General features: G+C 45.3%; 1 protein-coding gene and 1 pseudogene across 1 annotated transcript; both read left to right on the plus strand.

The window, feature by feature from the left end:
• The first annotated feature begins 1,773 nt into the window (after nucleotides 1-1,773).
• Nucleotides 1,774-6,949, plus strand: LOC118929796 (rhox homeobox family member 2B-like). Its single transcript, XM_057495603.1, has 4 exons — nucleotides 1,774-2,103; nucleotides 2,266-2,554; nucleotides 3,573-3,618; nucleotides 6,478-6,949. Exons 1-4 carry the CDS (start codon nucleotides 1,803-1,805, stop codon nucleotides 6,748-6,750), a joined length of 909 nt encoding a protein of 302 aa, XP_057351586.1. The 5' UTR covers nucleotides 1,774-1,802; the 3' UTR covers nucleotides 6,751-6,949.
• Nucleotides 6,950-20,496: 13,547 nt separating this feature from the next.
• LOC130681874 (integrin alpha-8-like) lies at nucleotides 20,497-24,529 on the plus strand (annotated as a pseudogene).
• The last annotated feature ends 523 nt before the right edge of the window (nucleotides 24,530-25,052 follow it).

Raw genomic sequence — 25,052 nt, forward strand, 5'->3', positions numbered from 1 at the left:
CCCAGCTTGTAGGAATTTCCCACTACCAGAGAATGTGATTTTCTAAAGAAAAAAATACTTCTGGTCCTTGTATATAAGTAAGTGTATGTATATATATGGATATTATATGTAAGTAAAGTATAAATATATTCTATGTAATATAAGTAAATATATGTGTATGTATATGCATGCATATATACATTAGGGAGGACTTCTGTGTGGAGACTGTCTACAAGATGGGAATAATAGCAATACCTATGTCATAGAACTGATGAGAAGAGTAAATGACATGACATACGTTAAGTACCTAGCACCATGTCTAGCTACAGAGGAAGTCCTCAGAAATATTACTCCATAATATATATCTTAGCGCCACCGCATACCCTGAGGCATATGTGGCGTAATGGAAAGAAGCTCGCTTAAGGAGTCACATATTCTGGTTCTTTTAGCGATTCACTCTGCTTGCCCAGTTCTGATCTCCAATTTCTAACCAGTGAGGACCAGGACGTCACGAGTGTCCAGGACAGGAGGCCCCATGGTAATGAAGCAGGCCTCACTTGACCTAATTGCACTTGTTGGCACATTTCTGCAGCTGTTTTTAATGATAGGTGGGCATCTTGGGAGACTATTAAGAAACATTATGTCTCAGGGACAAGCTCACTGGAGCCTGGAGAAAAGGGAATTTTGTGAGACTAATGTCTCTTGTGGTCAAGAAATACTTTTCTCAGGTTCAGCAGTTCTTTCTATCTCTTTTCTTTCTTTGTCTTCTGTTAAATGAAGTAAATTTTATATTTAGTACTTTTTATTTTTTAGAAGCATATGCGGTATGATTCCAGTCTTACTAGATTCTCTCTCTGTGTACACTCATCCATTCACCCTTTCTTCTCTATACTTGTGTGCGTAGGGATGTCTGTGAGAATATCAACCAGCATTGAATATCACCGATATCAGCCCTGATTATTTCATCTTTGTGAGATGTGAGTGGATTTGTTCTTTCTGTTTGGGACTTGTACGAATTCCTTCAATTTTCATCATGCCAATCGCCGTTTTACAACTAACATAGTATTACATAAAAGAATAAGTGGGTGTAAATAAAAAACATTTAAAAATGCATCGTGGGTAAAATTGTAACATTTCGCGGGTGTCTGGCCTGGCTTTGGTGCATTTGCATATCCTCGGGGGTGGAGAGAAGCTCACCCCACTGTCAATGGGTGACTACCTGGGCAAGTGAGGGCGTGTCTGAACCGGAGAGGTGAGGGGGAGGGGCTGGCTTGTGTGTTTGCTTCCTCCGGAGCCGGGGAGAGAGACTGCGCTGGGCTGCAGTCTGTCGGCTTGCCTGGAACTGTTGGCCGGGTTTCCGTGGCTTCGGGCGGGAGCGTGGCATCAGGTTCGGGACGCCAAGGCCCCGCTCACGAGAGCGCCCCCTATTGTCGCGGCTACAACGGCTCCGGAGCCTGGTTCGCGCAGCCGTGAAGGGGATGCTCCGCGGGGAAGCGCCGCAGTTGGTCGAGGAGCGCCGAGCCCAGGAGAGCCGCCCGCCCCCCGCCGGGCCGCCGCTCTGGCTCGCGCGTTGGCTCTCCGGCCGGGACCAGAATGGCCTCAGCCGTCAGCGTGGCGGCCACAGCGGCGCCTCCGGAAGCAGCCCAGCCGCCCGCGCCCGAGAGCCTCAGAGTGGCAGGGGTCGTGGGAGGCCTTGGGGAGGAGGCGATGGAGCAGGTGGTGGGCGCCCCCCCCCCCCCCCCCCCCCCCCCGGCAGGCCCAAGCCCCAGGAAGTGTCGCAAAACATCAGAGCCCCGGTACAACTAGATACACTGTAACCGTCGATGGACGCATGCGCACCTCGGCCTGCCCCCATCCCCAGGAGTTGTTGCAAAAACCATAGCCCGTGTACAGCTAGACACATTGTAAGCCTTTCTAGGCGTCAGAAGGAAGGGGAAGGAGGTTGGCCGCCATCTTGGCGCTTTCTGTGTCCCAGGAATCTGAGGAGAGCCCAGCGCAGAATCTGCAGACGCACACAGCCTCCTCGAGTGCGCACTCAGGACATGGAGCCTCTGCCCCCGTGCCGCCGCGAATTTGCCCGCTTTCGCAGACGGGAAGCCGAGGACGACCGCGAAGAGCTGCGTGGTCGGTGCCAGACGGGACATGTACTGCAGCCAACTCCCAAGAAAGAATCCATGGGGGAGGCGGGCGGACAGGACACCCCTTAGATGCTGCCCCTCATGTCCTCCTTCCCACAGCCTGGGCCCCAGCGCCCTGATCTTCACCTTTGGCTTTCTTCCTTTGCAGAAGCGAGGCCTGCGGAAGGCGGAGAGCAAGAAGGCGGCGGCGGCGACCATGGCGGCCAAGCCCCTGGCCTGGTGGAGGTGCGAAACCTCGAGGCCGTTGGCACTGGCAGCCGTGAAGCTAGAGAGCCTGGAGAGGCGGGGCAGGAGGAGCAGCCCGCGCAGGCCGCCATCGGGGATCCAGAGCCCAGAGAAGAGCCGCAGCGGGCCCAGCGTCACCCCTGCACGTACTCCCAACTGCTGCTAATGGAGTACGTTTTCCAGCACACTGGCTATCCCAGCACGGCCCTGCGGTAAGCGACAGCCCCGCTTGGCGCGAATTTACCCCCGGGCTTGTGGGCTGCCCCAGGGGCCCGTTTGGTTCCCACATGCCTCCGCCCCTTTCGAGCTAAAAGCCACCTGGAGGACTGCTGGGGTCCCCTCCTGTACACCTGGGTCCTAGGGTGGGGGTCAGGGCTCTGCCTTTCGGGAATCAAGGGAAATAGTTGTGCACAGGATTGAGGTAAACCAAGCCGCGCTCCTCTGTTGTGCTAGAATCGCGGCAGGGGCAAATCAGGGCAGGGTCCCTACCTTTCTTTCACATTTTGATAAATCAGTTCACTGTGGGTCGTTTCGGTATTGACTTTTACATTTGTAAACGCTGCGCTGCATCTGAAAAGCGTTTATCATGATTTAGTAATTTCTCTGCATTCCATAACGTTCGCTCTTGAGGTAAAACTGTCCCTAAAGGAAGCTTCAGCCTGGATAGTACAGAACAGTGTAGTGCAGAGGATGGGGGCAGCGGCTCACAGAAAAATGGAAGCTAAGCAGAACCAGAGAGTGAACTGCAGAGAGTTTGTGCCGTCCATTCACGTCTACCAGGGATGTACTTCAGCCTCCTTGGCCCTGATAGACACACAGATACAGAGGGTTACGTCGAGCGAGTGAGCGATCAAGGTGTTTCAAGGCTCTAATTTAATCCATAGAAAGGGGTAAGATCAGTAATTGAGAAGTGGGGCGATATTTCCTCAGGCCGAGGGTTTTACTCATGTTGAAGTTCGTACCATTAAAATAAACTGTGAATGAGATTTTCATGTGGTCTTGGACCGTGCCTCCTTTTCCTGGGACACTTGGCTTTTCTTAACTGCTTTGTGTTGACTTAATTTCACTGTAAATCTTGACATGGTGTGAGTTTTCCTACTGCAGAAATTGGTCCATAAAATAAATCACTGACATTTCCCTGAAAAGGAAAAAGTATTAATGAGATCGCATCCTATACTTAAATTCATCCACTAGTCCAAACGCTGAACACTTGTGATTTTGTCCCCTCAGACAGGAACTTGCAGGAATCGTGGATGTGTCTGAAGCCACAGTGCAGGTGAGTGCACCCGAAAAAGCAGTTAGTCAGGGCAGCAATTCTAAAACCTGCTGCGGGGCTTGGACACCCTTGTCCTACGCTTTCTGACATTCCTGTGTTTCTGTTGCCTTCTTCCTATTTAGGAAATAAGTTTTGAACTTTGGGGATTTGGTGGGTGCCAAAAAGGACAGATGAACGGCAGCATTTGGAAATTTCCCATTACCAGGGGAACCTGGTTTCCTAAAGGAAAAACAAATTGCCATAATATACCATTCCTTGTATACAGGAATATGTATATACGAATGTACTTCATCCTCTTTGGCCCTGATAGATACATAAACAGAAGGTTCCAACGAGCGAGCAATCAAAGTATTTTAAGGCTCTAATTTAATCCATAAAATGGGTAAGAGCAGTAACTGAGAGGTGGCGGCGAGATTCCCTCAGGCTGAGAGTTTGTCATTTTGAAGTTAAAAGAAACTGTGAATGAGAATTTCACGTGGTCTTGGATCCGTGCATCCTTTACCTGGTAGACACACACTCACACACGCACAGACACACACACACAGGTAGATATATTGAGTGCAGTGAAGGAAGCAGGCAGCAGATCTGGTGGCAGGCAGGGGGCCAGGAAAGCAGCCCAACAAAGCAGGCCGCTGGGTGCTGGCAGCCTAAGGCCGGGGGCTGGGCTCCCAGGCGGGTCAGGCCAGGACTAGGGAGGCCCAGGCCTCTGCTTCCTCAAGCAGGCGAAGCAAGCTCAGAGGAAGAGCAACCCTGACGTCCCGGCGAGTCGGTTCCCCTCCCTGGAGGCAAAGTGCTCGGTCAGTGGGGGTCTGGAAGAAAGGGGACACGGCAGAAACAAATAAGGAGAGCGACCTGAGGTTTCCATCCATTTCCAAACTCTACTGCCCGAACTTCCCTAGGACGTGGTCCCTAGTTTTATTGAAATATAGTTGACATACAGCACTGTATAAGGTTAAGGTGCACAGCAATAGGACTTGACTTATACATGTTGTGAAATGATTACCACCGTAAGTGTAGTTAACATCTACCATAAGGCTACAAAGAAAGAAAGAAAAATTGTGTTTCAAGGCTACGGAGAAAGAAAGAAAAAGTGTGTTTTGCATGTGATGAGAACTCTTAGGATTTCTTCTCTTGGCTTCCCTGTGTGCCATACAGCAGTGTGAACTACAGGCATCATGTTGTACATTACCTTCTCCAGGACTCACTTAACACTGTAAAGGGTAGCTTGTGTCTTTTGGAAGAGGACCGCCCTACTCCAAATGCCCCCTCCCGCAGCCCTGCCTCTGGTAACTGCAAATCTTCATCTCCTGTTCTAGGATTTTGTTTTTCCTTTCCTCTGTTTGTAAGGTCCCACGTATGAGCGAGCTCAGACAGTATTTGCCCCGACGGTATTTTAATGGCGGCTGCCCCACACTCTACTTTGCACATACAGCAGGAGCTGTTTGAATAAGAAACCAGGATTAGTAATATGGAACCAGTAGTGGCCTGTACCTCAGTCGCCTGCTCTGCGTTTTGGTTATGTTTATGCAGATTTGACCACTAGTACACCTGGGCTCCCCCAGACGAGCTCCTTGGCCCTGGCTGTTGCAGACTGCCTGTTCATGCAGCAGAAGGACCCACATGCTGAGATGGCAGAGCGAATCTGAGGGCACAGATGGGGGAGGGGGGGCCCTCTGTCTCCTGACAATGGCGCAGACCAGGAACTCCCAGAAATGTGAGATCCAACATAGTTCCCTAACTCAGATGCTGAGGGGACAGTGGAGTGCGAAGGGCAGGCTTTATTTGTGGCTGTTAATTGTTGGCAGATATTGGGGAGGAGCCCTTCTGTGACCCACACAGTTGCTGGCTACCTGCCTGAAAGGTCAGCGCCACGTCCTTGCCCTCAGAATGAGGGAGGGCATGGGGATCTCCTGGGGGAGGAGCAGGGCCTGGGGACCCCACCGTGCTGGGCAACAGAGGCTATGGCCCTGCATCCTGGACCTGCAGCCAGAGCAGAGAGAGCCAACCCAGGCCTGGGCCCAGAAAGGTCTGCAGGGTGGAACAGGGTGGAGCGTGCAGAACTGACGGCCCTGACCGCGGTGTGCCTCCTTCCCCCCAGACGCTGGGCTGGGCAAGGGTTTAAGAGGTTTGCTGAGGTTGGTCGCACTTAGCGTAAGCACCCGTTACCCCCGACTTCTGCAAGGCGAAGGCAGTGTCCAGGCTTCAGGTGGACACTGTGTCCCAGCAAGACAAGCCACAAACTCCCTGGGCCCCCGTGACCCAGCCTCCCTGCGGTACCATCGTTTTCACTCTGGAGAGGTTTCAGAGGGTGGATGGGCCTTCCTTCATCCTTGGCGGAAAGCTTCTGTTGAAAGATTCAACGGGCTCATCCTTTTGGCTCTTTAGTGGACCCTGAACACAGCCTTCTCCAAATGGGTGCTGTTCCCCTCAGTATGACTTGAAAGGCACCCACTTGTTCCCCCGCAAGCAGGGTGCCACTGGTCTAGTGAGTACGGGTCAGTGGCAGCTGGACAGCTGAGGGCAGTTGTCAGGGCACAGCCATCCCAGGGGTAGTTGCAGTCCCGGCAGGGGCAGAGTGCAGTTCCTCAGCTTCTAAGCGTGGGGAAGTGACATGGCAGTCGGGAGGAGAGGGTCGAAGCAGAAAGCCAAGCCCCAGCCTGGCACACAGTGGGCGGTCACTGGGGTGCGCTGAAGGGAGGCCACAGTGGCCACTTTCCTGCACTCTTAGCAGGAAGGGAAAAGCTTGTCCGGATGCGGTTTAAATGTCACGGGCCTGGAGCACTGCCTGCTGTGTGTTTACGTGGAGCACATTAAATGCTCAGTGTACTCAACCAATTCCTTTCTTCTCTGCGATTGAAGGTTTGGTTCAGGAGGAGGAGGGCCATTTGGAGAAGACAACAGAGGCCATTAAGGTTTAGATTGCCGCAGCCCGTGCTGCTCGGCCGCACCGTGGTCTTAACCTTGTTCGGACTGTGCGATGCCTCCATTCTTCAAGAGCTGGATGTCATATGGGTTCTTCCGGAGCCAGGACCACCGGGGCAGCCTCTGCTGAACCTGCGGGACTTTCCTCCTCTTGTCTTGCCTGTTCTGCCCTGGTTGCTCCCACGTAGGCTTCCCCGTGCCTGGCCTTAGGGGGCAAGGCCTGGTGCCTTACCATCTGTGTTCTTTTTGAAGTCCCCATTTTCTCAGGAATGATCTGTGTGGCACTGCGTGCTTTTGAGCCACATTCGCACTCATATCTCACCATCAAGCATCATTCCCCAAATGCCCGCTGAAGTTTCAGCAGCCCAAAGTTCTTGCCCCTCTGTTTTAGGGCATGTTTTTGTATTTTCAATAAAGTTGTGAATTCTGTTTTCTGTGTCCTGTTCAGTTAATAAATCTGAGGAAATGCCTCCTTTCCTGTAGTCAGATTCCCGACTCACCCTCAGGAGGCCGTGCACATCTCAGAAATTTCCCAACGGACCCACCTCCTTCCCCAACACCCATGTGCCCCCACCCTGCACCACTGGGCCCACAGAGATGTGCAAGATGGGGTGGCATGAGTCATCTGAGCCTCACTTTCCTGGACGCATATAGGGGGACCATCACTATGACTAGTGGTGCTTGCTAAAATAAAAACAATCTGCCCAGAATTCTTATGGCATCAGAATGAAGTCTGGAAAGACATTTTATTAACTTGAATTTACACACATAAGGGGTGATTTACATCGCTGCGATTTGAAGAGGTTCCACTTGTTTGTCTTTTACAAAAAAAAAGTTTGTCATGAAAATACTCAAATACACTAAACAATGGCCAGAGAACTCTAACAGACCCCCATAAAAACCATCACCGAGCTTCATCGTTCACCAGGATTTGACCAAACTTGCTTCATCCACCTTCTTTCCTCCCTCCCATCCTTCCTTCTTTCCTGCGTTCCTCCTCTCTTCCTCGCTCCACCTCCTCTTCTTGCTGTGATAAGTGAAACTCCAGACATATGGGTCCTTTCATCTCTACATCTTTATCTGTGTGCACTTTTGAAAAAACAGAGACCTTTGCCTGCATAACCAGTGCTGTCCGGGCACTTGAATGGGAACAATGAGCCCTTGGTAATATCATCACCTAGTCCCCCAGATGTAGATTTCCGTGACTGCCTCAAACATGACTTTTTCCACTTGGGGTTTTTAGAACTTAAGCTTTGTTGTGTCTACACTGATAAGTAAGAGGAGAGCTCATGGAGGCATTTGCACGGCTAATGCTACATTGGAAAGGGGGAAGGAAATTAAAGACAACCCCTGGATAGCTATTACTGGTGCTGCATGTATGTGGCCATGAAAGTGATTGTTTTTTTTTCCCTGCCCTTATCCCTCCCTTAACATTATCCATGAAATACTGTAGATCTTTTTAAAGTTTGTGTTTGATAGTATCATGTGTTACTTGTTTTTCTCAGCATGTAAAAAAATTTGGCTCTTGATTTGGCCATGAAACAAAGGCCTTTTGATCATCCCTAAATGATCTCAAGATCATCCCTAAATTTGCCATTTTAATTTCCCTCATAGTCTTGTCAGGCACTATAGTATTTTATGGCATTTTAGTTAATAAAAACTTTTTGAGCTTTAGTATTAATCATTTCTAGCAGTTCTTGTCTTTTACTATGTTCAAAACGAAAAGGTTTTGTGAAAGAAAAATTCAAATAAAAATCTCCATTTGTGCTTCCAGTAACCTACTGTTGTTATAAGTAAGTGGCTCTGAACACCTTTCCACTACTTTCCTCAGTTACTTGCTCACCTGTTAATTTGCTGAGGCTGGATATACACATGTTCCAAAAGCCGCAATGTATGCCTTAAATTCACTTCATAGTAGTTTACTCTTCAGCCCATGTGTCATATAAATTGACATTGTTGACCAAGAAAAGAGGCAGAATTGAAATAAAACAAAAGCATTTTTATTTGGGGTCTTAGAACTGCCATTTGGGAAGCACAGATTCAGCCAGCAACCCAAGTTGTATATCACACCACACCCTGGTTACAAAAGTCAAAGGTTTTTAAAGACAAAAGAGAATTCTTGAATATGTTGTTTACAAAGAATTTTGACTGGTTGGTGGCAGAAATCTAATCTTAACTCACTGTATTTAGTTGCCACGCAAAGTTTCCTACTTGTGGGTAAAATTGCAGTATTTCCAGAATCTCTCACCTGGTTTTAGTGCATCTCCATGTCAACAGGTGTTTCTAAGGGGTGGAGAGAAGTAGATCATCTTCACATCAGGGGGTAATTACCTGGGTGAGCTAGGGCTTATCTGGACCTGGGAGGTTGCGGGGAGGGGGAAATATTTGCTTGCTTCTGCCACACCAGGAGAGAGAGAGATGCTGGATGGCTGTTTGTAAGCAATAAATGGGTTTTCAACTTTATTTCTCCTTTGACTTGATTTCGGTTTCAGCTAGGTATTTTGCCCCAGGATTTCCTGTCCCCGGATTTACACTTACTGCAGCAAGTTGCATGTGTTTAGGCTGAGTCCTTGGAATACTGCCAGTTTGGCCTAATTCAAAAGTGCATGCTTCCTCCAGTGAGGACATACATAAGGTCCCCCTCCTTACTGGCCCCCGAGGTCCATTTTAAAGCCCCTTGACATAAGTGACCCCATTTCATTTCACCTTTCACTACATTAAACTTCAAAGTATGGGACAATACTAGGTAGAAACATAGCCAAATGAACTTTGTTTCAAATCCCAGGTATTATCTATCGAACCATCTATTCATCAGTATTTTCTTACTACCACACTGTACCTATTAGATGAAATCAAACTTCGATTAACAAGATTAAAAAATGTCAACCCTAATTTGTTTTCAGTGCCTGAACTCTTGATTTACAATTACCCCAATAGAATGCATCTTGATAGTTAACTTGAAATGCTATGACTCACTAAGCATTGAATGAGCATTCAGGAGATGTGGTGGTGAGAAACCGCTTTGCAAATAATTTGCTGGATGATGTTGGGTGAGTTATTCAATCAGTCCAGTTCTTAATCTCCTCACTTAAAAATGAGGGACTTGGAGTATTAGATAATTTTCAAGCTTCTTTCTGACTCAAAAAGTCTGTGATTAAGTGAGAGCCAAGATGGCGGTGTGAGTAGAGCAGTGGAAATCTCCTCCCAAAACCATATATATTTTTGAAAATTCAACAAATACAACTATCCCTAAAAGAGAGACCAGAAGATACAGGACAACAGCCAGGCTACATCCACACCGGTGAGAACCCAGCACCTCGCAAAGGGGGTAAGATAGAAGCCGCGGCCTGGCGGGACCCGAGCGCCCCTCCCCCAGCTCCCGGCGGGAGGAGAGGAGTCAGAGCGGGGAGGGAGAGGGAGCCCAGGACTGCTAAACACCCAGCCCTAGCCATCTGCACTAGGAACGCAGACACACAGTGCTTGGGGTGCTAGATACTAGGGAAACAGGACAGTAAGACCTGTGAGTGGGTCTCTGCAGCTGGTGCCCCTGGGACAAAGAAAAGAGAGTGCTTTTTGGAAGTCTTAAAGGGACAGGGACCCCACAGCTGGAAGGAAATGTCCCGGGACACTTAGCCCAGCAGCTGGAATCCCAGGGAATCCCGGGCACTCTAACCCCCTGGGCAACAGCGCAGCTCGGAGGCCCCTCACAGAGATAAACAGCCTCCCGCCCATTTCCCCACTGACGCTGCTCCGCCATATTGGAGAAGTTGCCTGAGGCAGCAGGGCAGAGCTTCTTTCACAGCGGCCAGGCAAGAATTAGAAACGCCGACTGCACACAGCTGCCCAGCACAAGCCGCTAGGGGTCGCCGTTCACCCAGGAGAGGAAGGCCACAACTAGCAAGAAGGGACGTTCTCCCAGCTGACACACACGCCAGCTCCCCACAAATACCTCTATCACCATGAAAAGGCAGAAAAATTTGATACACACCAGATTAACCCAGACGGTCTCCCCTGAGAAGGAATCTGGGGAGATAGACCTAACCAATCTCCCAGAAAAAGAATTCAAAATAAAGGTCATAACCATGCTGATGGAGCTGCAGAGAAATATGCAAGAGCTAAGGGATGACATCCAGAAGGAGATTACAGAAATGAAACAATCTCTGGAAGGATTTATAAGCAGAATGGATAAGATGCAAGAGGCCTTGGATGGAATAGAAACCAGAGAACAGGAACGCATAGAAGCTGACGCAGAGAGAGATAAAAGGATCTCCAGGAGTGAATCAATATTAAGAGAACTGTGTGACCAATCCAAACGGAACAGTATTCGCCCTATAGGGGTACCAGAAGAAGAAGAGAGAGAAAAAGGGATAGAAAGTGTCTTTGAAGAAATAATTGCTGAAAACTTCCCCAAACTAGGGGAGGAAATAACCGTTCAGACCACAGAAGTATACAGAAATCCCAACAGAAGGGACCCAAAGAGGACAACACCAAGACACATAATAATTAAAATGGCAAAGATCAAGGACAAGGACAGAGTTTTAAAGGCAGCTAGAGAGGGGAAAAAGGTCACCTACAAAGGAAAACCCATCAGGCTATCATCAGACTTCCCAACAGAAACCTTACAGGCCAGAAGAGAATGGCATGATATATTTAATGCAATGAAACAGAAGGGCCTTGAACCAAGAATACTGTATCCAGCACGATTATCATTTAAATATGAAGGAGGGATTAAACAATTCCCAGACAAGCAAAAGTTGAGGGAATTTGCCTCCCACAAACCACCTCTACAGGGTATTTTAGAGGGACTGCTCTAGATGGGAGCACCCCTAAGGCTGAACAGATGTCACCAGAGAAACTAAAATCACAGCAAAGAAAGCAGACCAACCAAATAATAACTAAAGGCAAAAAATAAAATCAACTACCCACAAAAGCAGTTAAAGGAAACACAAAAGAGCACAGAATAAAACACCCAACATATAAAGAATGGAGGAGGAGGAATAAGAAGGGAGAGAAATAAAGAATCACCAGACAGTGTTTATAATAGCTCAATAAGCGAGTTAAGTTAGGCAATAAGATAATAAAGAAGCTAACCTTGAACCTTTGGTAACCACGAATCTAAAGCCTGCAATGGCAATAAGTACATATCTTTCAATAATCACCCTAAATGTAAATGGACTGAATGCACCAATCAAAAGACACAGAGTAACAGAATGGATAAAAAAGCAAGACCCATCTATATGCTGCTTACAAGAGACTCACCTCAAACTCAAAGACATGCACAGACTAAAAGTCAAGGGATGGAAAAAGATATTCCATGCAAACAACAGGGAGAAAAAAGCAGGTGTTGCAGTACTACTATCAGACAAAATAGACTTCAAAACAAAGAAAGTCACAAGAGATAAAGAAGGACATTACATAATGATAAAGGGCTCAGTCAAACAAGAGGATATAACCATTATAAATATATATGCACCCAACACAGGAGCACCAGCATATGTGAAACAAATACTAACGGAACTAAAGGAGGAAATAGAATGCAATGCCTTCATTTTAGGAGACTTCAACACACCACTCACTCCAAAGGATAGGTCCACCAGACAGAAAATAAGTAAGGACACAGAGGCACTGAACAACACATTAGAACAGATGGACCTAATAGACATCTATAGAACTCTACATCCAAAAGCAACAGGATACACATTCTTCTGAAGTCCACATGGAACATTCTCCAGAATAGACCACATACTAGTCCACAGAAAGAGCCTCAGTAAATTCAAAAACATTGATATCCTACCGACCAACTTTTCAGACCACAAAGGTATAAAACTAGAAACAAATTGTACAAAGAAAGCAAAAAGACTCACAAACCCATGGAGGCTTAACAACATGCTCCTAAATAATCAATGGATCAACGACCAAATTAAAATGGAGATCCAGCAATATATGGAAACAAATATATGGAAACAAATGACAACAACACAAAGCCCAAAATTCTGTGGTACACAGAGAAAGCAGTCTTAAGAGGAAAGTATATAACAATCCAGGCATATTTTAAAAAGGAAGAACAATCCCAAATGAATAGTCTAACGTCACAAATATCGAAATTGGAAAAAGAAGAACAAATGAGGCCTAAAGTCAGCAGAAGGAGGGACATAATAAAGATCAGAGAAGAAATAAATAAAATTGAGAAGAATAAAACAATAGGAAAAAATCAATGAAACCAAGAGCTGTTTCTTTGAGAAAATAAACAAAATAGATAAGCCTCTAGCCAGACTTAAGAGAAAAAGAGAATCAACACACATCAACAGAATCAGAAACGAGAAAAGAAAAATCATGACGGACCCCATAGAAATACAAAGAATTATTAGAGAATACTATGAAAACCTATATGCTAACAAACTGGAAAACCTAGAAGAAATGGACAACTTCTTAGAAAAATACAACCTTCCAAGACTGACAAAGGAAGAAACACAAAACACCAAAAAAGAAAATTACAGACCAATATCCCTGATGAACGTAGATGCAAAAATACTCAAAGAAATATTAGCAAACCGAATTCAAAAATACATCAAAAAGATCACACACCATGACCAAGTGGGATTCATCCCAGGGATGCAAGGATAATACAACATTCGAAAATCCATCAACATCATCCACCACATAAACAGAAAGAAAGACAAAAACCACATGATCATCTCCATAGATGCTGAAAAAGCATTCGACAAAATTCAACATCCATTCATGATAAAAACTCTCAGCAAAATGGGTATACAGGGAAAGTACCTCAACATAATAAAGGCCATATATAATAAGCCCACAGCCAACATCATACTGAACAGCGAGAAGCTGAAAGCTTTTCCTCTGAGATCGGGAACAAGACAGGGATGCCCACTCTCCCCACTGTTATTCAACATAGTACTGGAGGTCCTAGCCACAGCAATTAGACAAAACAAAGAAATACAACCAATCCAAATTGGTAAAAAAGAAGTTAAACTGTCATTATTTGCAGATGACATGATATTGTACATAAAAACCCCTACAGATTCCACTCCAAAACTACTAGAACTGATATTGGAATACAGCAAAGTTGCAGGACACAAAATTAACACACAGAAATCTGTGGCTTTCCTGTACCCTAACAATGAACTAATAGAAAGAGAAATCAGGAAAACAATTCCATTCACAACTGCATCAAAAAGAATAAAATACCTAGGAATAAACCTAACCAAGGAAGTGAAAGACCTATACCCTGAAAACTATAAGACACTCTTAAGATAAATTAATCACCCTAAAGTAAAGAGGACACTAGCAAATGGAAACTCATCCCATGCTCCTGGCTAGGAAGAATTAATATCGTCAAAATGGCCATCCTGCCCAAAGCAATATACAGATTTGATGCAATCCCTATCAAATTACCAACAGCATTCTTCAACAAACTGGAACAAATAGTTCAATAATTCATATGGAAACACCAAAGACCCCGAATAGCCAAAACAATCCTGAGAAGGAAGAATAAAGTGGGGGCTATCTCACTCCCCAACTTCAAGCTCTACTACAAAGCCACAGTAATCAAGACAACTTGGTACTGGCACAAGAACAGAGCCACAGACCAGTGGAACAGAATAGAGACTCCAGACATTAACCCAAACATATATGGTCAATTAATATATGATAAAGGAGCCATGGACAAACAATGGGGAAACGACAGTCTCTTCAACAGATGGTGCTGGCAAAACTGGACAGCTACATGTAAGAGAATGAAACTGGATCACTGTCTAACCCCATACAGAAAAGTAAATTCGAAATGAATCAATGACCTGAATGTAAGTCTTGAAACCATAAAACTCCTAGAAAAAAACATAGGCAAAAATCTCTTTGACATAAACATGAGTGACTTCTTCATGAACAGATCTCCCCGGACAAGGGAAACAAAAGCAAAAATGAACAAGTGGGACTATATCAAGCTGAAAAGCTTCTGTACAGCAAAGGACACCATCAATAGAACAAAAAGGTATCCTACGGTATGGGAGAACATATTCATAAATGACCGATCCGATAAAGGGTTGACATCCAAAATATATAAAGAGCTCATGTACCTCAGCAAACAAAAAGCAAATAATCCAATTAAAAAACAGGCAGAGGAGCTGAACAGACAGTTCTCCAAAGAAGAAATTCAGATGGCCAACAGATACATGAAAAGATGCTCCACATCACTAGTCATCAGGGAAATGCAAATTAAAACCACAATGAGATATCACCTTACACCAGTAAGGATCGCTACCATCCAAAAGACAAACAACAAATGTTGGCAAGGTTGTGGAGAAAGGGGAACCCTCCTGCACTGCTGGTGGGAATGTAAAGTAGTTCAACCATTGTGGAAAGCAGTATGGAGGTTCCTCAAAAAGCTCAAAATAGACATACCATTTGACCCAGGAATTCCACTTCTAGGAATTTACCCTAAGAATGCAGTAGTTCAGTTTGAAAAAGACAGATGCACCCCTATGTTTATCGCAGCACTATTTACAATAGCCAAGAAATGGAAGCCACCTAAATGTCCATCAGTAGATGAATAGATAAAGAAGAGGTGGTACATATACACAATGGAATATTATTCAGCCATAAGAAAACAAATCGTACCATTTGCAACAACATGGATGGAGCTAGAGGGTATTATGCTCAGTGAAATAAGCCAGGCGGAGAGAGACAAGTATCAAATGATTTCACTCATATGTGGAGTATAAGAATAAAGAAAAACTGAAGGAACAAAACAGCAGCAGAATCACAGAACCCAAGAATGGACTAACAGCTACCAAAGGGAAAGGGACTAGGGAGGATGGGTGGGGAGGGAGGGATAAGGGGGGGAAGAAAGGGGGTATTACGATTAGCATGTATAATTAGCATGTAGCTGGGGGCATGGGGAGGGCTGTGCAACACAGGGAAGACAAGTAGTGATTCTACGCTGATGGACAGTGACTGTAATGGGGTGTGGGGGGGTACTTGGTGAGGGGGGGAGCCTAGTAAACAATGTTTTTCATGTAATTGTAGATTAATGATAACAAAAACAAAACAAAACAAAAAAAAGTCTGTGATTATATTTCTAAATTAACTAGGGTAGACTTCTTGAAATTAGCACCATCAATGGAAGGAATTTAATCTAATTTCATTTCTTTCTATGACATAATTGAACATACTGATCCTGAGTGCCATTAAGAGGGCAGTTACAATTACCTGTAAGCTTTTCTACTGATTCAAGTGGAAATGCTAAGGTATTCTTGCTTCTAGTCTGATTCATCCTTAGTAAAAAAGGACTCTTTTTTGGTAAAATAATTCATTCTTGGGTTAAATCGAAGTGGATTAGTGGATCATCGTCAGCGAGTGACCTCTTAGGGGGTCTATCCTTGTCCAGTTGACCTTTTTTAACATTTTTAACTGACCTGAAGAAAAAAAATTTCCCAAATCAAACTTGGCAGAAATACCTAACATGTTAAGACAACAGAATCAAGATCCAAAAAAACATCTCCATGAAGCTTAAAAAGTAGGCCAAAAGCAAGAAGACAGAAATAAACGGGGACAAAGGTGAAGTTCCATATTTGGTTCTAAGAACACCAGCTATGGAAATACAGAATGTTAAAGAACTAGTTCGACAAAAGCTGCATCCTCTCCTCTCCCTTCCTCTCTCCCCCACCCCCATCTAGCTCCAAAAAGCCCCACACAAAGCTGATGGCTCTGCACAAAATCTTAACATGTACACGGCGCTCTTCGGGGAGCGCCAAGGGCGAGGCGGCGGGCCGCGCTCTAGGGACGAGACGTGACGCCTCAATGGTTGCCGGGGCGCGGCACGGGGGTTCGGAGGCCAGGGGCTGGAGTTGCATTAACAACAGAGTTCAGCTCAAAGAAAGTAAGTTCGCCCTATACCCTCTACAAACCAAGCCTCACTTGCCAATTACGGCTCCAGTTTGGGGCTCCGCACTTGCTAAGACTGACAAATGAAGATCCAACATAACACCCCCCGCCGAGCTGGACTTTCTGCAGGAGGACTTTGAAACTAAGTCACAGGAAGACTGCTTCAGGGTCTAGGGATCTGGTTTAAAGAGCAGTGAAAGCAGGCAGGACCAACGTCTTTTAGAACAAAGCAGGTGAATGAGAGCGGCCTGCAATTGTTGGCGGCCTGCTCCCTGAGGAAACGCGAGCCTCCGCCGGCGCGGCCGCACGCGCGCGCACCCGCCCGGAACGCCGCAAAGCTGGTGGCGCGGCCCCGGCAGCGTCGGAAGTGCCCCCGAGGGGCGGCCCTGGCGGCCGGCGCTCTTCGGGGGACGCCAAGGGAGAGGCGGTGGGCCACGCGCTGGGGACGAGGGGTGACGCCTCAATGGTTGCCGGGGGGCGGCACGGGGGTTCGGAGGCCAGGGGCTCCTTTTCCCAACGCACCTCTCGTCAGGAGCGGGCGGCTGCGACTACGCCTTGGACGGCCGTCGGGGCCCGAGAACCGTGGGCCCTGGGGGCGCGCGCTGCTCCCCCGGGCGGCTGCTGACGCTCGGCTGGCTGCTCCTGGCGGACCTCCAGGCCACCTGCGGGGCCAACGACACCGCCGTCCAGGATCCTGGCTTGGCCCGCGAGGGCGCGTGCGCGGACCAAGGCCAAGGCGAGGGCGGGACCCGGAACTTCAGGGAGGCGGACCCCGAGGGCCGGGCTGAGGCAGGGGAGGGCGGGGAGGGCGGGAGGCACCCTGGGGGGCTGCGGAGGCACCAGTGGGAGGCCAAGCCCTGATCTTTGCCCGAGGCCAATGAAAATTATCCCTGTTAACACCTGGAGAGCTCTCTGGCAAACAGCCCCAAATTTATACCTACTGGCCTCGAAGAAAGATGTGTTCATCTCCAAGGTCACAGCAAGATAAACTAACAGAAGCACACATATAGAGATTGCTACGGAAACATTGCTAAATATTGCTCTGGAAAGGAAAAAGATGCTTCTCTAAAAAGGGGTAGGAGTCGGAGAGTAGTCCCCCACCAAGGAGAATGATTTTGACTCCCCTTGTGGTTCTGTTGTTCCTTCCCACTGTAGATTTTTTTGCCTTTTGTAGTTTCAAATTCTTGAGGTCTTCCTCCTTTCCACATTTGTACTTCGGGTTGGAATTCGATGGAGTTAGGAATTCCTCTTACTGTGTGTGACACACGTAGATGTCAGACCAATATGCTGGCAAACCTGCTCAGAAGCCGCATGTCAGCTGCATGTTGACATGGAGCAGCTTGCTAGTTAGACTTGGAACCACAGAGAAGCAGTGGCAATCGGGAACACCCGTGAAGGGATCCGACTAGTGGCATTGTTGGGTAATTCGTGTTAACCAAGGGAGAATGAGCCTAAGCTTGGTACATAAATTTGCCTTATTCTGCTGGCTCATTAAGTAATAAAACTCGACAAGTTGTTGTGCATGTTATATTGTTGGTAACCCACGTTGTTGGTAGGTAAAAGGTCAGTTGTAGGTTTGTGGCCATCTAAAGGAGAATGATTCCTTTCCCCAAAAACGACCCAGCTGAGATTCTTTTTAAATCCTTGGCAGTGTCATGTATCCTGTACATGTAGAGTAGACGCTGTATTTATGAGACTTTATTTCCAAATAACAGATGTGACCCTCAGCTACAGAAAGCAATTGACTATCTGAGGTTAATGGTGGGTTAGAGGTTTGTACTGCCTTGATAACACTACATTATGGAGAGCTTGGAAAGGTCCCTGACTGGATATGTGAAAAAGAAGACTAGGGAAAAATGTGTTCTGAGTAGCTATTGTTTTTAACTCTGGTTTTAAAAGTAATTGAATTGACAATTTTAGTATTACATTGGCAAAGGGATAGTTCTAGCTGTAAAATGCTAGTATGTGAGTTTAGGCGAAACCCAGTGATGGAGTTATAATGCCTTAGATTCAAATTCAAATGTAGGCAAGTTATTCTCTCAGTGTCTCAGTTTCCTCATCTGCAAACTTAAGGGAGTCTGTGTGCCTTCTGGAATTTTATATATACAATTTCATGCATTGCTGCTTTTACCTGGGGAGAGAGAGAATCCAGAACTTTAAACAATCTGAGGTGTGTGAAATCTGAAAGCTCCAGAGCCATTATTAAAATACGGCAAAGCCCCTCTTAACCCTCAGTGGATGGAAACACAGTCATCACCATTTACCACCAATGGACTCTTTTTTTTGTTTTACTTTTAAGGCATTTTACAAACAATTTACAAAAAAAGAAAGGGATAGTGAAAATTTATTTGAAAATTTAGTAAGAATTTAAACATGGAAAACCCCCAATTTTTATTCCGTATTTCCTGGTTTTGAGGAAAAACCCTAAATGGTCAAAGTACTTTGAATGTTCATTATATTATGCATGAATCGGGAATGTATCCACCTTGTAAATACTGATTCTAGATTTCAAGTACACGTGTAAAAGGCTCTAGCTTATCATGGCTCTGGCTCTATTTGCACTTGCATTGTCAAAACATGATACTTTTGAAGACTGAAGGCACACTTTTTCTGAAGAGAAGACTGGTGTGGTGTCGCTTTGCTCCATATTGCAAAACATTTCCATTTTAGATTTATAAACACTAATTAGAATGAGTAGTCCCAATGAATTTTATTCATATCTACATCATCTATTTTCTTTTCAGTCATCTTTGTATATACACCTGTCATCATGATTTGTCCATTTACAAACCTTATCAAGTAGATTCTGGTATATAAACAATTTAAAAAGAAAAGCATGGTCCAGACTATTTTCACAAAAATATTTCAGGATCAAATCCTTTCTGTTAAAAGACTAACTGGATGAGACTACCGCACATCCTTTTCATTCTTAGAAATACAATGATCCTTTATTGATTCTTGAGTTAGAGAAAATTCATCTAGGATATTCATCTAAAATATCAGCTGTCACTCATTTTGCTTATGCAATCAACTTCAACATCATTATTAGCATCTTAAGTGCTGCGATCTTTGCTCATCTTCTGATTCACCCAATAATTGTGAAATTTCTTGTCAGTTTTCTTCTCTTTACCATTATAGTCAAAACAAAACTCTAAACTCTCAACTGTGTTCAGTGAAAGCTGAAAATAGACTGCAGGAAAGGTGACTATAGATTTCTTTGATATCTTCCTGAAAGATGATGCAATACTTTGGGCAAAGCAGTAAGAAAACATGTAATACCTACGATTTATCTCACAATTACATCATCTTTCTAGGCTATTCCAGACATTCTTCCACTTTATTGTTTAAGTCTTTTTAGCAAACATGGTTGGGGGTAACTGAAGAGTAATAATGCAATCCATCATTATGGATGATAACAACATGTTTCAGAACACGGGAAAGGTCACTAAATGTCATGTTAGACTTACACCTTTTATACTGCTTTACATTTTATGCCTTTAATAACCCTTATGCCTTTTATAAATCTAAGGGTTTAGTTATACCAACCTTAAAGCTACATAATTGCCAACTTGAATGAGTTATATAAAATGAGCTTTATCCTCTACAAATATAACTGTTTTTTCTCTTTTTCTTTGGAAGATATCCAAGAAAGAATATAAGTCATGAAATATCAATCTTACAAATCAACTCTCAAAAAAGAAACTCAAAAAGTAAAATTCTACTCTGATGGTGGATACCAACAGTTAAAGTGTGCTATCCAAAATTGAAGAGAACATTCCAGGGTCTGGTCAGAATGAAAAAAGCAGGATCATTATCTGCATCATTGTGGGATGCCAGGCTTTTATCAGCACAGTCCAAGACCCAGTAGATTTTTAAGGAAGCCTCATCACACTCCTGACTCCTGTTGAACTCATTCTTGAACTCTCCACTCATTTTCACCTATAGTTCTATGAAATTAAGACTGCCTTTGCAGTATTTGGGGGACAGTTGACTTCTCGGCTGGACTTCTCGTGCAGGACTTTTTATTTCTCTAAGATTTCATTTTGTAGACCGCAGGGGACGCGCGGCAGATCGCCGGGGCTGTCACCGCGGACGCGCCGCGCGCTCCTACCGGCACGCGGGCAGCTGGGGGCCGCCAGCCGCCGCCCCCGCCACTTGCTCGCCGAGGTTCTCGGCGCCCGCTCCGCGGGGGCACACGCCGGGGGAAGGGCGATGTGGGCCAGGGCCCGCCGCAGTCCCCGGGGCAGCCGGGCGCAGCTGCCCGCGCCCCTCTGGTGCTTCTCGGCGGCGCTGGGGATGCTGTGGCCCCCTGCCTCGCAGGCGTTCAACTTGGACGTGGACAAGCTCACGGTGTACAGCGGGCCGGAGGGCAGCTACTTCGGCTACGCGGTGGACTTCCACATACCTGCTGCTTGCACAGCGAGTGTCTTGGTGGGGGTGCCCAAAGCCAACACCAGCCAGCCAGACATCGTGGAAGGGGGAGCCGTCTATTACTGTCCGTGGCCCGCTGAGGGGTCTGCACAGTGCAAGCAGATACCGTTTGACAGTACCAACAACAGAAAAATCAGAGTTAATGGAACCAAGGAACCTGTAGAGTTTAAATCAAATCAGTGGTTTGGAGCAACAGTGAGAGCGCACAAGGGGAAAGTCATGGCCTGTGCTCCTTTATATCACTGGAGAACTCTTAAACCAACACCAGAAAAGGACCCCGTTGGCACTTGCTATGTAGCAATTCAGAATTTCAGTGCATATGCTGAGTACTCTCCTTGTCGAAACAGTAATGCTGATCCTGAAGGCCAGGGTTACTGCCAAGCAGGATTTAGCCTGGATTTTTCTAAGAATGGAGACCTTATTGTAGGAGGACCTGGAAGTTTTTACTGGCAAGGTCAGGTGATCACTGCCAGTATTGCAGATATCATTGCAAATTACTCCTTCAAGGATATTCTAAGGAAATTGGCTCGAGAAAAACAGACAGAAGTGGCTCCAGCTTCTTACGATGGTAGTTACCTTGGATATTCAGTTGCTGCTGGGGAATTTACTGGAGACACACAGCAAGAATTGGTTGCTGGCGTTCCAAGAGGAGCACAGAATTTTGGATATGTTTCAATCATTAACTCAACAGATATGACCTTTATTCAGAATTTCACTGGTGAACAGATGGCATCTTATTTTGGATATACAGTTGCAGTATCAGATGTTAACAATGATGGACTGGATGACGTATTGATCGGGGCACCTCTCTTTATGGACCGTGAGTTTGAGAGCAACCCTAGAGAAGTAGGGCAAGTGTACTTGTATTTGCAAGTGAGCGCTCTCGTCTTCGCAGACCCGCAGGTCCTCACAGGCGCTGAGGCTTTTGGGAGATTTGGTAGCGCGGTGGCACACTTAGGAGACCTGAACCAAGACGGATACAATGACGTTGCCATTGGTGCACCCTTTGCAGGCAAGGATCAAAGAGGCAAAGTGCTCATTTACAATGGGAACAAGGGCGGCTTAAATTTTGAGGCTTCCCAAATTCTACAAGGGGTGTGGGCCTCACAGGCTATCCCTTCTGGATTTGGCTTTACTTTAAGAGGAGATTCAGATATAGACAAGAATGATTACCCAGATTTAATTGTGGGTGCATTCGGCACAGGAAAAGTAGCTGTTTACAGAGCAAGGCCAGTTGTGACCGTGGATGCCCGGCTTCTGCTGAACCCAATGATTATCAATCTGGAAAATAAAACCTGCCAGATTTCAGCGTCTTTGACACCTGTGGCCTGCTTTTCTTTAAGAGTATGTGCATCTGTAGCTGGCCAGAGCATTTCAAACACAATAGGCCTTACTGCCGAGGTGCAGTTAGATTCCCTCAAACAAAAAGGAGCCATTAAACGCACTCTCTTCCTTGATAACCATCAGTCACATCACGTCTTCCCTCTGTCTATAAAGTGGCAGGAATCCCTCCAGTGCCAGGATTTTATCGTTTACCTTCGAGATGAAACTGAATTCCGAGATAAATTATCCCCAATCAACATTAGTTTGAATTACAGTTTGGATGAATCCACCTCTAAAGAAGGCCTGGATGTGAAACCAATATTGAACCACTGCAAGGAAAATGTTGTTACTGAACAGGCTCACATCCTGGTGGACTGTGGAGAAGACAATATGTGCATTCCTGACTTGAAGCTGTCAGCTAGACCAGATAAGCATCAGGTCATTATTGGAGATGAAAATCATCTTATGCTCATAATCAATGCAAGAAATGAAGGTGAAGGAGCCTATGAAGCTGAACTCTTTGTGATAATACCAGAAGAGGCGGATTATGTTGGGATTGAACACAGCAGCAAGGGACTGCAACCACTGAGCTGTGAGTACAAGATGGAAAATGTAACCAGAATGGTGGTGTGTGACCTTGGGAACCCTATGGTGGCTGGAACAAATTATTCTCTGGGCCTCCGGTTTGCAGTTCCACGTCTTGAGAAAACAAACATGAGCATTAACTTCGATCTCCAAATCAGAAGTTCCAACAAGGACAACCCAGACAGCAATTTTGTAAGCCTGCAAATCAACATCACTGCTGTTGCTCAAGTAGAAATAAGAGGAGTATCCCATCTCCGCAGATTGTTCTGCCCATTCATAACTGGGAACCAGAAGAGGTGCCCCGGAAAGAGGAGGGAGTTGGACCACTGGTGGAACATATTTACGAGCTGCACCATATTGGACCAAGTACCATCAGTAACACCCTTCTGGAGGTGGGCTGGCCATTCTCTGCCCAGCATGAATTTCTCCTTTACATTTTTCATATTCAAGCTCTGGGGCCTCTGCAGTGTCAAACAAATCCTGATATCAACCCACAGGATATAAAGCCTGCTGTCCCCACAGAGGACACCCCTGAGCTGAGCGCCTTTTTGAGAAACTCGACCATCCCTCATCTTGTCAGGAAGAGGGATGTGCGTGTGCTGGAGCTCCACAGACAGAGCCCTGCAAACATACTGAACTGTACAAATATCGAGTGCTTACAAATCTCTTGTGCAGTAGGACGACTAGATGGAGGAGAAAGCGCAGTCCTGAAAGTCAGATCACAGTTGTGGGCCAAGACATTTCTCCAGAGAAAAAATGATCCGTATTCTCTTGTATCCCTGGTGTCCTTTGAAGTTAAGAAGTTGCCTTATAAAGATCAGCCAGCAAAACTCCCAGAAGGAAGCATAGCAATTAAGACATCAGTGATTTGGGCAACGCCAAACGTTTCCTTTTCAGTCCCATTATGGGTAATAATACTAGCAATACTTCTTGGATTATTGGTTCTGGCCATTTTAACCCTAGCTTTATGGAAGTGTGGATTCTTTGACAGAGGAAGACCCCCTCAAGATGATATGAATGACAGGGAGCAGCTGACAAATGAGAAAACGCCTGATGCATAAAAAGGAAAACCAAAGACCAAAAAACTCAAGCACTGGTCCTGTTCAAAATAGAAAAAGAACATGAGGGTGAAGCAAAGATTATCCTAGACCTGCCAGTGCCCTAGGAAATGGAAAGGTGCCAGAATATACCACCTCATCTACACTGTGCTTTGGAGAAGTTGCCAAGGAGCTCAGTGACCCTTTTGGGAAAGGAAACATACTCAGCGCTGTAGAAACAACCAACGATCGTGAATAATTTATTTTGCTTGAGTCATTCTGTATTTGACAGACTCTTTGAAATGGGTATGGGAACTAAGGTTGCATTCCAGGTAAATCCAACTTCAGTCACAAAGACAAAATGTCTGAACTATGATAGAATTTAGAAGGTGAACTAGGACTAAACCTTCCAACACTACTGTACCCAAAGGAACATTTGACACCTCCCTATGGAAATGACATTATGGCTCAGGGAGACAAGCATATGTTGTTGGTACTGTAAAAGTACTTTTAAAATGACAAAGATAATTTTGTAAGTGAGGATAACAATTTATTTATTTATTTTCCATTTCTCTAGGCTAATACTCTAGTCACCTAGAGGATTTGGAAATTAAGACTTGGTTAGCTGGTTTTTGAAATCATACACTAAATTTCCTTCTAAGATAAACATTGTGTGCAGAATAAATCATTTAACAGAGCCTCTTCAGGATTTAGTGTTAAGGAAAAACAAATTGGTATTAGGTGACAGTTTCACTTAATACCTTGCTGCCTTCTACCTGAAACTACTTTTACTCACACTTTACAGGGACTCACATCTGCTTGATTTAGCTTTGCAAAAAGTTTCATTTATATTTCCTTTTATTTAAAATAAAAATATTTCCATAGATTTGATTAGCAATATACACATTTCAAGATACTGTTGAGCCTGTGTGGTGTTTAAAAGTAATGGTAAATGACTAGAGTCCATTAGTAAAAAAGCCATTTAACTAAATGAGTAAACATATTATATTTGTGATCTATGAGAAGCAACACCAATAGTTATCTTGGGATTAAATGTTTTATTACTATACCTCAAACTTATATACACAAAGAAGACATGTTAAACATAAATAGCAAGGGAATATAAAGTTATGCAGATGTGAGATAAACCTAGAAATAGACTCCTAAGGATTTTGTTTAGAATTGCCTAGTCCAACTTCATTTTCACTGCTAATCTTTATAGTTATAACTTTA

This window comes from Manis pentadactyla, chromosome X (genome assembly GCF_030020395.1).
Source record: "Manis pentadactyla isolate mManPen7 chromosome X, mManPen7.hap1, whole genome shotgun sequence".
Taxonomy (NCBI): Eukaryota; Metazoa; Chordata; class Mammalia; order Pholidota; family Manidae; genus Manis; species Manis pentadactyla.

What these genes read in the sequence shown, in the direction of transcription:
- LOC118929796 (XM_057495603.1), top strand. Translation starts at nt 1,803, where the DNA reads ATGGACGCATGCGCACCTCGGCCTGCCCCCATCCCCAGGAGTTGTTGC. An exon ending in TATCCCAGCACGGCCCTGCG is followed by an intron (nt 2,555 to 3,572) that starts GTAAGCGACAGC and finishes TTGTCCCCTCAG; the next exon opens with ACAGGAACTTGCAGGAATCG. An exon ending in TGTCTGAAGCCACAGTGCAG is followed by an intron (nt 3,619 to 6,477) that starts GTGAGTGCACCC and finishes CTGCGATTGAAG; the next exon opens with GTTTGGTTCAGGAGGAGGAG.